Source organism: Stenella coeruleoalba (assembly GCF_951394435.1).
Source record: "Stenella coeruleoalba genome assembly, chromosome: 2".
Taxonomy (NCBI): Eukaryota; Metazoa; Chordata; class Mammalia; order Artiodactyla; family Delphinidae; genus Stenella; species Stenella coeruleoalba.
In genome coordinates, this window is record NC_137147.1 from 138768608 (window position 1) to 138782726 (window position 14119).

The 14119-nt window shown below is 52.6% G+C and overlaps 1 protein-coding gene across 2 annotated transcripts in view; it reads left to right on the forward strand.

Annotated features, from left to right (window-relative positions):
* Positions 1-14119, forward strand: part of ANP32A (acidic nuclear phosphoprotein 32 family member A) — a 38831-nt gene that overhangs the window by 24460 nt on the left and 252 nt on the right. For both annotated transcript variants that reach the window (XM_079913250.1, XM_079913251.1), the window contains exons 2-6: positions 7137-7286; positions 7526-7648; positions 10081-10279; positions 11579-11676; positions 13914-13977. In XM_079913250.1, coding sequence (XP_079769376.1) covers positions 7137-7286; positions 7526-7648; positions 10081-10279; positions 11579-11676; positions 13914-13977 — 634 coding nt within the window. The remainder of the gene's footprint in view (positions 1-7136; positions 7287-7525; positions 7649-10080; positions 10280-11578; positions 11677-13913; positions 13978-14119) is intronic.

Consider the following 14119-nt stretch of genomic DNA (forward strand, 5'->3'; position numbering starts at 1 on the left):
TGTGCTCCCACCCGTGCCTTCAGAGCTCTATTGTAGGAAACAAACAAAATCCAGAGACCCAGATGCTTTTTTCTTAGAGAGATTTTTTTGTTTTTGTTTGTTTGTTTTAAAGTAAGGTGGGACTCTGCCCCTTAGTTAAGATTTTAAAAGATCTTTAAGAGGTATGGAGACCTGAGTCTTAGCTACCACTGAGGCTGCAGAACAGCCTCCTATTAGCAGAAACACGAAAGCTACGTGGTTGTTTCCCCGGTCTTCCACTGGGAACTGATTTCCGATCAGAGCAGCGGCGTGGTGTGGCAGGAGAATCACGCAGCTTGGGGTTCCTGGGCTCTTGGCCAACTCTGGACCTTGCTTCTTCCTCTAGAAAAAGAGAGCTAAACTAGACCAGCATTTTGCAAACTGTGGGTCACATTTTTTTAAAAAATTATTCTTTAACGTAATAGAAAAGAGTACTTGTAACAGGGTAAGTTTTGTTTCAGTGTGTATGCCTATACACACACAAAAACGTGTGCTGAGCCAAGGTGTTAATGTATTTTTTATTGTGGGTTGTGGTCAGAAAGCCACTGACCTAGATGATTGTGAAGGCCTTTCTAAGCTTTCGAAATGTCCAGCTTTTCCCCCAGAGCCTGACTTTTCCCCCATGGAACCCGACTGGTTTTTGCATTTTTTGCCACACTGACTGTTAAGCAGAACTAGAGATTTTAGGGACAGAACCACAAGTGTCTATCACTGCTATCGATCACCTCTGAGAAGAAGCCCATTTCCCCTCAGCATCGGTGTCTCAAACAGTTGGTCTTCGAGCTAGAAACGGGATCTGCAACAGGGGATGGCCCATTTAAAAGCTGACCTATTTAAAACCCATGAGCACCAAAAAAACACGGGGTCAATCTGATTTAAGTCTTCTGTTGGAAGCCTGGGACCTGAAAACTAAATTGGTCAGGGACTGACAAGGTTGAAACCAAAGCTACAAATATTTATTACGTTCTTGTTTGGTGAAAGAAAAGAAGATCAGGCTTCGAGTTTCGTGGGACAAACTAAACAAAACAAGGTGTAGGTATAAAGTCCAGCAGGGGGTGTCTTCTGGGCACAGCATCTTAGCCATCCAGAACGTGGAGAGGCTTCTGTTCCACGAGGAAGCCTTGAGGGCAGCAGGGGTGACTCAGAGCTGCGGGCCTGCCTTGATTCCCATTCTTGTGCCTTGACTCAATCCGCAGGCCGTGGATTGGGGAATAGGCAGGTGGCTTTTTCCAAGCTGGGGATGCTCTAAGTGCATTGTTTCATCTAATCCAACCCTAAGTGGTGGGCACTATTGTCATTGGAGGAAACGAGCTCAGGAGAGGTGAGATGATGAGCTTGCAGTGGGGAATTTGAACTCGAGCCAGGTGCGTCCGACTCCGGAGCCTGCCTTCTGCCCACCTGTCCACATTGCCTCAGGAAGTGCTGGAAAAATAAAGAGCAGCGCCCTCTTGAGCTTCCTTCTCTCTGGTTCTGGCCTTCAGAGGGCTCTGCTTTAGGCCCAAGCTGTCCATTTAAATCAGGGCCAACTTCATGGGCATGTGACCTGTGTGGTCACACAGGCTCCATGCTTAGAAGGTCCGTCCCTGCTCTTGGGTTTAATGCGCTCCTGTCACTGTCTGGGAATTCTTAACAATTTTTGAGCAAGGGGTCTCCCGTTTTCATTTTACACTGGGCCCTGCAAATTCTCTGGCCGGCCCTGGCTTTGCTGTAGTGCACCCCCTTTCTTGGTCTTTCTGGGTCCCTCCTGCCTGTCCTTAGTGTGCCCATCCTCTCGGGGTAGAGGGGTGCGAAGCATGCACCCTGTTCCCAGCCTCGGGCCTGCTACGTGGCACAGTGGACTATAGTTGTTTACCAGGGGTCTGTCTCCTCCTAGCCCGCCACCACACCTCTTGCTGGCAGGGACCCCCAGCTGTGGCTCTCCGTCACCTCCGTGTCCCCTCAGCTGCTCAGATGGACAGTGTCACAGGAGCTTGCTGGGTGGAGAGAGGGGTTTCTTACGGGCAAGAGACCTGAGTGCAGACCCTTGGGTCGGGTCAAGAAGAGGGTGCACCACTGACCTACCTCCTCTTGGGGCTTGTGTTTACCTGGGGGGACACGAAACACACGAGAACATGTTGTTGTTATTGTTTATAATGAGGGAGGGCTCGTTCAACGTGTATCGGACTGGTTGCACTGTGTCCCGATGCTTTGTCTCCCTCTGCATGCCCCCGCACCTAGTGCTGTGGCTGGCACGATAAACAGGAACATTTGTTAAGCAGTTGCTCTGGTGTCCGCTCCCTGCTAGGCTGATTACGGAGAAGGACAGTTCCTGACCTCTAGGAGGATCGGATGCTTAATACACGATTAAATGATTCATGCAGCAGCTGCCCTCGGTGCCCCAGGATGCTCAGAGCTGGGTGCAGAAGGCTTCCTGGGGAGGTGGGCTTAACTAGATCTGTAGGCGAGTGTGAGAGGTGGGCAGGGGGCGATGAGATTGGAGGAAGTGGGGAGACGTCGAGAGTGGAGGGCCTCCTTGGGTCAGTTTAGGACCTTGAATTTTTTCCCAGAGGCAGCAGGAAGCCAGGAATGTTTTCTAGGCCAGAGTTTGCACTTTATAGGTTAAACAGATATCATCCTCCCCTTTCTTCGAGGCAGAGCCTGAGAGCTCAGGGATCGAGTCAGAGTCATTCAGCCAGCCAGGCCTTGGCCTCCGGGTGGGGGCCTATTCCCAGTAGTCCAGCATTCCCACTGTTACATGGACCCCATTTGGAAGCAGAAGCAGACTTAGAGTGACTTAGATGACCGTGACCAGGACTGCAGTGCCGGCAGTAGAGAGGAATGGTCAAATGTGAGAGATCTGTAAAGACAAGATTGCACGGTTTTGAAACGAGCAACGGGTTGTTCCTTAGAGTAATAATGTGTTCGTGTTTATCACAGACAGTTCAACTCCCCTTGGTGAGAAATGACTGCTGCGTCCTTGCTTTGGGGACAAGTTTTTCAGGAAATGCCGGAGCCGCGCAGTCTGATTTCCTGGGAACCTCAGTACCTCCCCACTACTGTCTCCGGGGGGGGGGATGGGGGGTGGGCGCTGAGTATGAATATGCAGACACTTCTTGGGTGTTAACGCTGGAGGAATGAAGCAAAGGATCCTGTGGAGGGTTTTTGGGGTGATTGAAAAGTTCCCGATACAAGCAGAGTAATTCCAGTTTTGGGTTCTGGAGAGAGTAACCGCATTCGGATATTTTTAAACGGCCAGTGGAGTTGGGAGAGAGTCTAAACCCAAAGTACAAATTTTCAGTTTAATTTTAACTTTGCACTTAGCTCACACCCATGGTTTGGCGGGGAGAATGGGCCTCGCTTTTTTTTTTTCTTTTTTAAGCAGAATACACCCTGGATGTAAAAGGGATGTTCTCTTCACATGGAAGGGTTTGCAGCAGCAGCAGCAGCGAGCAGAGATGGGAGGAAGCGGGCTGGAATTGCAGCAGGGTTTCAAAGTCAGTTTAAGGAAGGTTGGGGTGGGTTTGACGTTTTGAAACACGTTAGCCTGCCCTGGGAGCTGTAAGAAAGCGTGGGCTTGTGTGGAAGCAGGTGGAACAGGGGGTGGACGGAATACCCTCCACAGGTCAGCTCTCAGGCTGGAGTTTTTGTTTTTTCCTGTTTGGTGCGTTACAGACACTTCACAGGCTGCTTACTTGCCGTACCCGATGTGACTCATCACCTCACAGAGAGGCAGTGGGTTCCCCCGATGTGGTTTGGCCTCTCTGGTGTAAGCCTCAGCCCACCCCTCCCCTCTTTGATCTCTCCCCAAACTGTGCTGAAACCCCGCCAGGAAGGAAATGCAGAAACCATGGGGATCCCGGAGGCCCCACAGACCTGGAGCAGCCACCTGGACTTCCAGACACCACAGGCTTTCCCTCCCGAGCGATGGGAAGCAGCCTCTTTCTCCTTGGGGAAGAGCAGGGTCTCAGGCCCCCGGGCCCCTCTCCAGATCCTCCCCCACTGACTGCAGTGTCATTGGAACGGGGGCTGGGTTAAGTTTTGTGCTTTGGTTACCGAGGAAGTGTAACCAGGGTGAGACCGCTGGGAGTGGCCCCCACTCGCTGGTGGAACAGTTAGAAGAGGGGCCGAAGGGGGTGTAGGTGCCATCAGGGTAGCTTGTAGGAGCAGTTGGGGGTCTGTAAGAGCCTGTGCCCTGCACTTGGGAATAGCAGGGAAACCCTCCTTATCTTGCGGCAACACTGACCATCGGGGTCCATTAGAGACCCTCCTCTGCCCATTCCTGGGGCTTTAGGATCTGTGGTTCAGATGTGGCTGTAAAATGGGAGAATACCCCAGGAACACCCCGTGGAGCGATTGTGAGGATTAAACGAGACAGTGCCTTTGAAGAGTCTGCCTGCTAAGGGCTCTGGAAAGAGCCCATGATTGTTGTTAATAAAAGCATTAGTAGTGGTGGCTTGCATATTGTCCCCGAGAGGAATGGCCACCAGTTTGGGCATGGTGCTGGGAGCTGGCGCTGGAACCTTGGGTCTGTCTGTAGAATTCCCAGGCAGCATCGTGCCTCTCCGGGACAGAGGCTGGCTTCCAGGAGGAATTCCCTTGACTCCACAGCACCATCTCCCCCTGTCACTGAGGCCTCCTCCTTGGCTGATGGCCGTAAGAGGAGAAGCCCTTGACCCATCTAGAAAAACCACATGTCTGAAATCTTTGAGGGTGGACTGGAAGCCCTTCTCATATTTGTCTTTCTTTGGTGGAGCTTAAACAATTCCCAGGGCCTTCCAAGGAAAGGAGTGACTGGAGAAGCCCACTCCAGTGGCTGTGTGACCCCAGCAGTAACTGCAAACGAAGGGGAGGTGACTCTCCCTCCCCCGGGAAAGTTGATCTCCCTCCACTGCTCCCCTAAGGCCTGGTTTCCTGGCTCTACACTGATTTCCTGCCCTAGGGCAGAAGGCCTCATGGGATTTATTCCCAGGCACACTTGCAGTGACCTTGAGAAAGGTGGCTTGACCTGGACACCCCCTCCCCTGGGGACTGAGAGAGTGGGAAAGAACTTAACTTCCCCCGTCCCAGATCCAAGGGAAAGGTGGGCCCTGGCGCTGGTGCTTGAGCCGAGAGCTTGCTAGCTCTGGGTGAGAGCTGCCTCGCCTGGCTTTGCCCCTCCTGGCAAATTGCTGTAGTCCTAGACTGAGCAGGCTCTCTCTCTCCACCAGGGAAGAAGAAGGCAGGGCAACTATTGGGTGCTGTGGCCCAGACGTGCCCCGAGCGCTTCTGGTCTGACCACTGGCAAGGGTGGACTGAGGAGCCCTGCTGTGGATCTGTTCCCCCGGGTTGGCCCGGGGACGCCCGAGTAGGAGGACCACTGAGACAGACGGTCATCCTGGGCCGTGCAGGAAGAAGCTGGGCAAATGGGCCTGCTGAGAGGCAGGGAGCAGCCCTGGACAGGGACTGCTTAGAATACGCCTGTCTGCTTATCTAGGAGGAGAAAAGCCTGCTCCCTGCCTCTCAGCAGGAAATGACAACGCAGGGCTGCTATGGAGAAGGACGGGCCTGTACCGAGTGACCCATGGGTGAGAAATCCGAACCTGTGGGTGGAAGTCCCAGGGAGGCATCATATCCAGGTGACGTCAGTACATGTTTCCTGGAGGCTGCAGGGAGGGGGCACGTGGAGATGCTGTGTCAAGCACCAGGTGCAGCCAGGAGGGATCACCTTTAAGGTGCCTGCCAGCCCTGGAAGGCCAGGGAGCAGCCCTCTATCAGCTCAGGACAGGAGTGGATAACCCTGGGCATCTCTCTGGAGGGCCAGGCAGCCTGGCGTCCCTTGCTGACTCCCCTGGGTCATTTCAGGCCTGAGACCTGAGGACTCTTCCTCAGCCTGTCTCCCTACCATCTGCGCTGGAACCTGCAGCCAGGTCTGCCTTTTAACAACACAATGAGACGGTAGCTCTTTATCAGCTCTTTCTATCTCATTTGAAATAAGGATTTAGGGCCCAGATTTTGAGTAAGAAGAGAAGAGAGGGGAATCTAAGAACTCTAATAGGGCAACCACCTCCAGGGAGTTGGCGGGGGCAGGCAGGGCCACAGAGATGCCTCCAAAGACTAACTCTTGGACTTTGCCAACCTCAGCATTTCTATATGGGTCCATCCTGGGTTTGTGGATATCCATTCTCTCCTTCCACATCTGCTCCCAGGACCCTGAAGAGCAAAGTCTAGAGCCGTGATATTCCATATGGCAATTTACGTTTGTCTCTTTACACTTATATTGATTAAAACTAAATAAAATTTGGGACTCTCTGGCAGTCCAGTGGTTAAGACTCTGCGCTTCCACTGGTTTGACCCCTGGTTGGGGAACTAAGATCCCACGTGCTGTGCGGTGTGGCCAAAAAAAGAAACCAACTAAATAAAATGTAGAACTTAGTTCCTCAGCCTCACCTCGGCGGCCACATGTGGCTAGTGGCTCTTCTCTTAGTTGGGTTTCCAGCGTCGCAGGAAGTTCTGTTGGTTCTGGTGGACAGCGCTGGTCTAGAGGATGGAGAGTTGGAGGGGTCCCTGGTCTGTGACCCTTACAGTGGGGCCAAGTGGTGAATGCCAGGCCGGATGGGCAGGCTCTGACCGTGGTGGCAGGGGCAGGTACGAGTGCAAGCAGACGGGGACGTCCTGGGAGCCGTCCACGGACACATGGAGGTGAAAGGCCCGTGGGGGGCTGAGGAGGCGAAGTCGTAGGTAGCTGGCCTCAGTAAGACGGTCAGGCGGGGCCGTGGTGGGCGCCGGGAGAGGGGCTCTGATGGAATGGCAAGGCCGAGAGGTTGCCAGCAGTGTTATGGCTGGTACCGTGGGGAGCTGGGGGCTGAGGTGTGGCGGTAGGGTTGGAACGAGACACCGCCCCCAGCCTTGCCGACAGCAGCGGGGCTTATTGCGTTTGTCTTCTCCAGTCCAGCCAAGGCTCCTGTCCGGAGGGGCCCCCTGGTTCTGCAGCTCCGTTCACCGCAGCGCTCCCCTAGGTCCCCCCAGCATTGGTAAAGGCAGAAAGAGCAGGGTGGGCGCTGGTGCTGCGATGCTTCCCGGCCTGCCTCCTGCCCTCCCCCTACCCCGGCCTCGGCCCCGATTCCTCGCCCAGTTGGTTCACGCCCTCCTTCCCTTTCCAGGTGAAAGAGCTTGTCCTGGACAACTGTCGGTCAAATGAAGGCAAAATCGAAGGCCTCACAGATGAATTTGAAGAACTGGAGTTCTTGAGTACAATCAACGTAGGCCTCACCTCAGTCGCAAACTTACCAAAGTTAAACAAACTTAAGAAGGTAAATAGAGCGGAGGAGCGTGTGTGCTTGGGAGGCCGGGCTGGGGAGGAGGAAAGGGTCATTGTTCCACATTGAGGGAGCGTCACTGAAGGGGGGCGGCCAGGTGCGAGCCCCAGCACGCCCGCCAGGTCCTTCCTTAGCCAACTCCCTTCCTGGCCTGTCTGCGGGGAGCCGGCTGCCTGAGCCCAGAGCCTTCATTTTAAAAGCCGTTTCTGCTTTTTCTCTCCCTGCCTCTTTAGCTTGAACTAAGCGATAACAGAATCTCAGGGGGCCTGGAAGTATTGGCAGAAAAGTGTCCGAACCTCACGCATCTAAATTTAAGTGGCAACAAAATTAAAGACCTCAGCACAATAGAGCCACTGGTGAGTCACTGGGGTCCTCCCCTCTCCGCCGGGGTGGGAGGGATTGAGATCAGGGAATACTACTTTTGCATTTGTATAACATGCTTTTTTGTTTTTACTCTGATTGTGTGCCATGAGATAGAGTCGGGGCTCCTACTTCTGGCCCGTCCGTAGAGAAACTGAGGCCTAGAGAAGTTAAAGAGCTTGACCAGGGTCGCACAGTTAGAATGGGCATCAGGGTGAAGGATGCTGTAGGACCCAGGTCTCAATTTCTGGTCTAGTGCTTTTCTTCTTATAGTTTCTGCTCAGCTTTGGAAACCCGAGCTGTCATTTCTTTAGGCTTAGAGCATGGCTTGTGCCCTTCACTGGGGAGAGAGGAGCCATCCGGGAATTAAGCTGACCCTGGAGGTGGTCACCTGCTTTCTCCTTGGGTCACTGGCCAGAGGCTAGCACCTCTGAACCGTGGGAGGTGGGTTGGTCCTGACACAGGCCCCCTGGGATGACAGAGAGCCGTGTGGCACGGGAGCCCCATGCAGGCCTTCCCCTGTGGGGCGTAGAGAAGATGGACCCTGGTCACCAGTCCTGGGTGTGATGGTGACCAGGGACTCAGAGATCTGGGCCGCATTTCCTCCTCCGCTGGTCCACATAGAGCTGAGCACACCCCAAACCTCACGATTCACTAGCCAGAAAGGGGCAGGTCATGGTTCATGGTTAGAATAACAGTTTCTACATTACCCAGATCTGAATGACTGTACTCCCTTGACTTCAAGGAAGTCAACTGTAAGATGTATCACTGATTCATGATAGCTTTTTTGAAATGTAGAAATAACTACCGCATTAAATTAACACTTACTGTAAATACATACATAAGAATTACTTCCTAAGCCATGCACCTTAGAACAGGGAAAGGCCATGGGGATATTTGGCCAAGTGAGCCACGTTTCCCTTTTCTGGGTATATAGAGTGGCAGTTGGGGCATCTCTCAGTTTGTGTTCTTGTCCAAAACGCGTTCCTTGCCCTTCGTGGATGCTTGAAGGGCAGGTTGATGGGCCAGCGTGGCAGAACGGGAAGCTGGCATTTCTCCTCCCAACTCAGACTTTACCTGCTCATCTGTGGCCTGGGGTCAACTACTAGACTATGCTTCCCATTGAACTTTCTTTCAGGTCTTCCACCAATTTCCTTGGGGAAAGCAAAGCTATTTTGATCTACCTGGAAGCCTTGATTTCATAATTTCATTATAAAAGGAAAATATCTTTGAAGTTCTGTATATGTGTGTTTTAGTTGTGATTTGGGTACCATTATAGATCAGTCTCTCTCTCTCTCTCTCTCCCTCTCTCTCCCCTCCCTCCCTCCCTCCTCCCCCGCCTTGCCCAGACCACACATGGTTTTGTACCTTCTTCCCTGATTATCAGTGTGATTAATGTGTTTTACTCATTTCTGAGGGTGGGGGAACTGCCTTTGGTTGGGGGATGCTGGCCTCACCCACCCAGTCTGCAGCTCGGACTCCTTCCCTGCCCTTGACCCTCTGCTGAGAATGACCGGGTCTCAGTCACGAAATCTCAAGAGAGCAGCCTCATTCCTGACATTGACCCTGAGGGACAGTAGCCTTAATCACCAGTTATGCCTGGCCCCACTGGAACAGGGACTTGGCCCGGGGTGGGGTGCCTGCGCCTTGAAGACGTGTGAGGTAGGAAGTCAGGAGGCAGCTGTTTCTTGCTAGATGTATGACCATTTTGCTTCCTGGGCTTCAGATTCCAGCCACCAAGTGGGTATAATATGGGCCTAGAACCCATCGATACATAAAGCTTTGATAAAGCAAATTGTGTTAAGTACTATGGACAAAATCTGGATGCTTCACTGGTTTTTCTCTTGTCCTTTTTGACAGGCAAAGAGTAAGAGCCCAGGTCTGAAGTTGGGCTGCCTGATCAAATCCCAATTCTCTGCCCTCTACTTCCTTGTCTGTAAAATGAACGAATAATTATTTCTGCCTTATCGGGGTCATGAGGATAAATTGAGTTAATCCGTAAAGTGCTATGTTAACTGCCATTATTATTATTCTTCATAGAAGGAGGTAGTTTGTTAGTTCCTGTGGCCTTTTCAGTTCCTCTCTGGCTCCTCAGTCACAGGGGCAGGCAGCAACGCTCCTGGCTGCTGCAGCAAGAGAGCCCCGGCTTAATTTCAGGTGCGTCACTGTTACGGCAAGAGCTGTAATTGCAGAATAAAAGTGTTGGCGTCGGATAAGGCTTCGAAGATCCTCAAGTCCAGCTTCCCATCTTCCACGTGAATGAACATGAGGCCCCCCGACCAGGGCTGAGACGGCCGGGCAGGGCCAAACCAGAGTGTGCTCATCACCCGTGAGCCTGGAGCTCTGCACGCCGTCTCACCTCACCCCCATCTGTCTCCCCACCCCGCCTCCCACGCCGCTCACTGTCAACTTTGTTGTTTGCTTGCAGAAAAAGTTAGAAAACCTCAAGAGCTTAGACCTTTTCAATTGCGAGGTGACCAACCTGAACGACTACCGAGAAAACGTGTTCAAGCTCCTTCCTCAGCTCACGTATCTCGATGGCTACGATCGGGACGACAAGGAGGCCCCCGACTCGGACGCCGAGGGCTACGTGGAGGGCCTGGAGGATGACGAGGAGGATGAGGATGGTGAGTGGCGCCAGGGAGAGGCCAGGCCAGGCTTTATGGGGGGGGGGCGGGCTGGGTGTCAGGGGGCCCCCACCGGCCCCCGAGGGCTATCGACCTCTTTCTAGAACTGTGGAGGGGAGTGGGCTGTCTGCTCTGTTTACTGTTGTCCCTGGTCTGTCTCATTGATTGACGCCCCTAAAATAACAGGGCCTGAGCCCCAGAGAAACATCCTGAGGTTCTCCAACTGCATAATAACTCCTTAAAAACCATCTGAGTCTTCCTTCAGTTTCTTTCCCTTTTCCAAAGTCCCCCTGAAAATGAGATCCTACAGTGTCTCTCTATAGTGTGGTGCTGGACTCAGATACTCTTCCAGGGAGGGGACGAGCGGATGGAGGAAGGTGGGGTGTGGCCTGAGGGTCCCCTCTCTCCATCTAGGGTCCGGTAGTGGAGATGAGGTCACAGCTGGAGAGGTCGTGGGGCCCCCAGCTGACTGCCGCCCACGGGACTACATGGTAGGACCAGGGGGATGAGGACTGAGGAGCTCCAGGGGCCCAGGAAGCAGAGGAGGCTGCAGGCAGCACGTTGGGCTCCCTGGTGGTGTGGTGAGCAGTCAGGGACCACAGGAAGGAAAGAAGGAAAAGGAAGGAGAGCCTCGCATTTCCTTCCCACGCTGCCAGCTCAGTGCGGCTTCCCTGCAGGTCCTTGTGGCCAGAGTAAAGTTGAGGGTTGAGACCTTGCCTGAATAATTCAGATGTAAGAGTGCTTTTCCCTTGTTAGGTGGGAGTATGTTACAAGGGATTCAGACACCCTGTTTGCCTTAGTTTGTTCCATCTTGTGATGGGACAGAAAGGTCCCAGGACTGGAGCCCTGAGACCAGGCTTCTAGGCCCAGATCTGCCGCTAACTCCAGGTGTGACCTTGAACAACTCACTTCTCCCCCTCTGGGACTCAGTTTCCTCACCTTTAGGGCAGTGCGTTTGGCTAGATGCTCTTTGTGAATGAATTGACTTCTCAGCTGTCCCAGGCCTGTAACTTGGTTCTCTGATCCGGCATTTTCTCTCCCATCTCAGCCTCCACGAGAGATCTTTTGTCTTCGTAATACTTGGGAGGAGGGCTTACCTTTGGGATCATTTTAGGATGCTTATCTTTTGGGTTACTTTAGGATGCGTTCAGTCACATTAGAGCATCCAGGCTGTGGGCCTGGATGGGCGTGGGAGAGTCGTGGGCCCCACACCTCTGGTGCCAGGCCCCGGGCCTGTGCTGTGGGAGGGAAGGGCCAGCTCACCACCAGTTTGTTCTTGTCCCCATTCCCACTGCACAGAGGAAGAGTACGATGAAGATGCTCAGGTAGTGGAAGATGAGGAGGACGAGGAGGAGGAGGAGGAAGGTGAAGAGGAGGATGTGAGTGGAGAGGAAGAGGTGAGAGGTTGGGCTGGGCAGGGAACCGTCTCTCAGAGCCCCCCTCACTTACCCTGCTGCCTCTGAGTCAGTCCCACTAACTGCCTCAGTGATCCACCTCGGCAGCCGGGAGCCCTGGCTGGGAATTGAACCCACTTCAGGGCCTGTTACTGGGTTGGTCTGGGAGAGGCAAGCCTTGCAGCTGGCCCTGGAAAAGAAAGAGGGAGGGGATTCATCTGCTGGGGCAAGCCTGGCACTTGTTTCCACATGAAAATTAGTTCCTGTAGAATCCACATCTCCTTTTTCTACCTCTTTGCATTAGTATGTTAATTCAGATATTCAGTGAGCACTTACAGTGTGCTAGGGAAAATCAAAGACTGCCTTGAACTGGTGGGTAATAGGATAAGACACTGCTGGATTCCACATCAGAGGGTGACAAGGGTCCCCTGTACACAGCGGATAGTGCCATTATCCAAACACTGTCTGGCGTCATTTTTTAACAAGGTCTGGGATGTGTCTGTGACGGGGTGGATCCCAGCTTCTACCACTTGCTAGCTGGGTGTCCCTGGACAAGTTCCTTGACCTTCTGAACCTATTTCCTCATCTGTACAATAGGTGTCATTTTACAGCGGGGTTGTAAATAGGGATCAACTCACTGGCTTAAGAGGATAAAATAATTTGTAAGTAAAATGTTTAAGGACAAGGGAGTGTTTGCCCATTTACTGCTTTAGGCTTTCACACTCTTCTCCAAGGTCCTGGCTCTGTGTGCTGGGTTTTGTGTTTGGATGTTCTGAGTCTTTCAACAGCAGAGTCATTTTCCCTGGCTTTTCAGATTTCTAAATCAACTCTTTCTAATTGCAAAACTTAGACCGAGAGAGGTTTAAAATGATGACAGCATGGACAAGGTACCTGCCTTCTCCCCCCGTTCCCTGTCTCTCTCCATCAAGGGCACAGATACCTGTCTGCCACACAGACCTGCTCAGGCGGGATCTCCCAGCCAGACCCCCACAAGCTGGGGAGAGGCAGGTCGGGGTTAGTGAGAAAACTGGTGAGATAGGCTTGGTTCCCGTCAAGTTGTGCTGCTGGGTGTCTCTTCTACCCAGGTGTAGGCTGCTAGGCTCACCTCTGAAGAATATTGTGTATTTTAAAAATAGAGACCTAGCAAAATAGGCCCCCCTAGGACAGGGCAATAAGTCATGTTGGCTAATGGATTTTTCGTCTTGCTCTTCCTGTCAGGAGCCGCCAACATGTAGAGGTTGTTTTTGGTTTGGGGTTGGTTTTTTGCTGTGGTTGTTTTTAGTAATCTCATTGACTATCTGCAAATTTCCAGCTTCCAGTAAAGGGGAGCACACACACACACACACACACACACACACACACACACACACACACACACACACACACACACACACACACACACACACACACACACACACACACACACACACACACACACACACACACACACACACACACACAGTCTTAGCAAACAGACTGATTAAGGAACTATTTGGTGACATTATGAAAGGATATTTCCCTTGACAAAAAGAAGTCTATTGCCAAGTTCTCATTAAACAGTGGGCTGCCTGGTACTTTAGGAACAGTGTTCATGCAGAGATTCAACTAGCCTGGATCTACCGGAGCAGCGTGAAGCGTGGTCCTGTGTTGAGGGTGAATTCACATCCCTTGCTGAATCTCACGGAGGTGGGAGTGATGTCCTGGGCAGGGGGTGAGAATTGTATTTTTCCTCCCTCCAAGTGACCCAAGTTTGCAAGACGGTGAAGGGGCTGCACTCACCCACAGACTGGGGTCTGGACTGGGGTCTTCTCTTGAAGCCAAAACTAGAGTGAGGACAGATGAAAGCTCGGCCTACTTCACACGATGGAGAGTCGGCTGGGAAACTTGTTCCCCTAGGAGGGCACACTGCGGAGCTGCCTGAGTTATAGGGACTTCAGGTCAGGAATTCTTAACGGGGGATAGAATCCACCCCCCTCTGCTGACATTGTTTGCAGCTATTGTGTGTAATGTGGGTATTTTCTAGGGAAGGGGTTCAAAACTTTCTACAGATTCTTAAAGGGGGGGTCCTTGATACAAAAGAACCTCTGCTTTAGGTTCACCGGTGCGAAGCAGGTCTGTGGGAGCTCTGAGGGGCTTGGGGGCGGCCCCTACCTTTCTGAGCTCGGTGTCAGGGAAAGGCATCCTCCACGTGTCCCACGGTCGGGGCGTTCCTAATGTCCGGTGTCCGTCTTCTCTCCTAGGAGGATGAGGAAGGTTATAACGATGGGGAAGTAGACGATGAGGAAGATGAAGAGGAGCTTGGTGGTACGGCAGCGTTTTTACTCTCCGCGGGTAGCAGGCTGGCCCCCTCAGTTGACAGTAGATGGCCTGGGTCCTGAGGACCTGGCCTTGGTTTGCCAGGGTTGGCAAAGCGTCCTAGACGTACGGTCCCCTGCTTTCCCAGCGG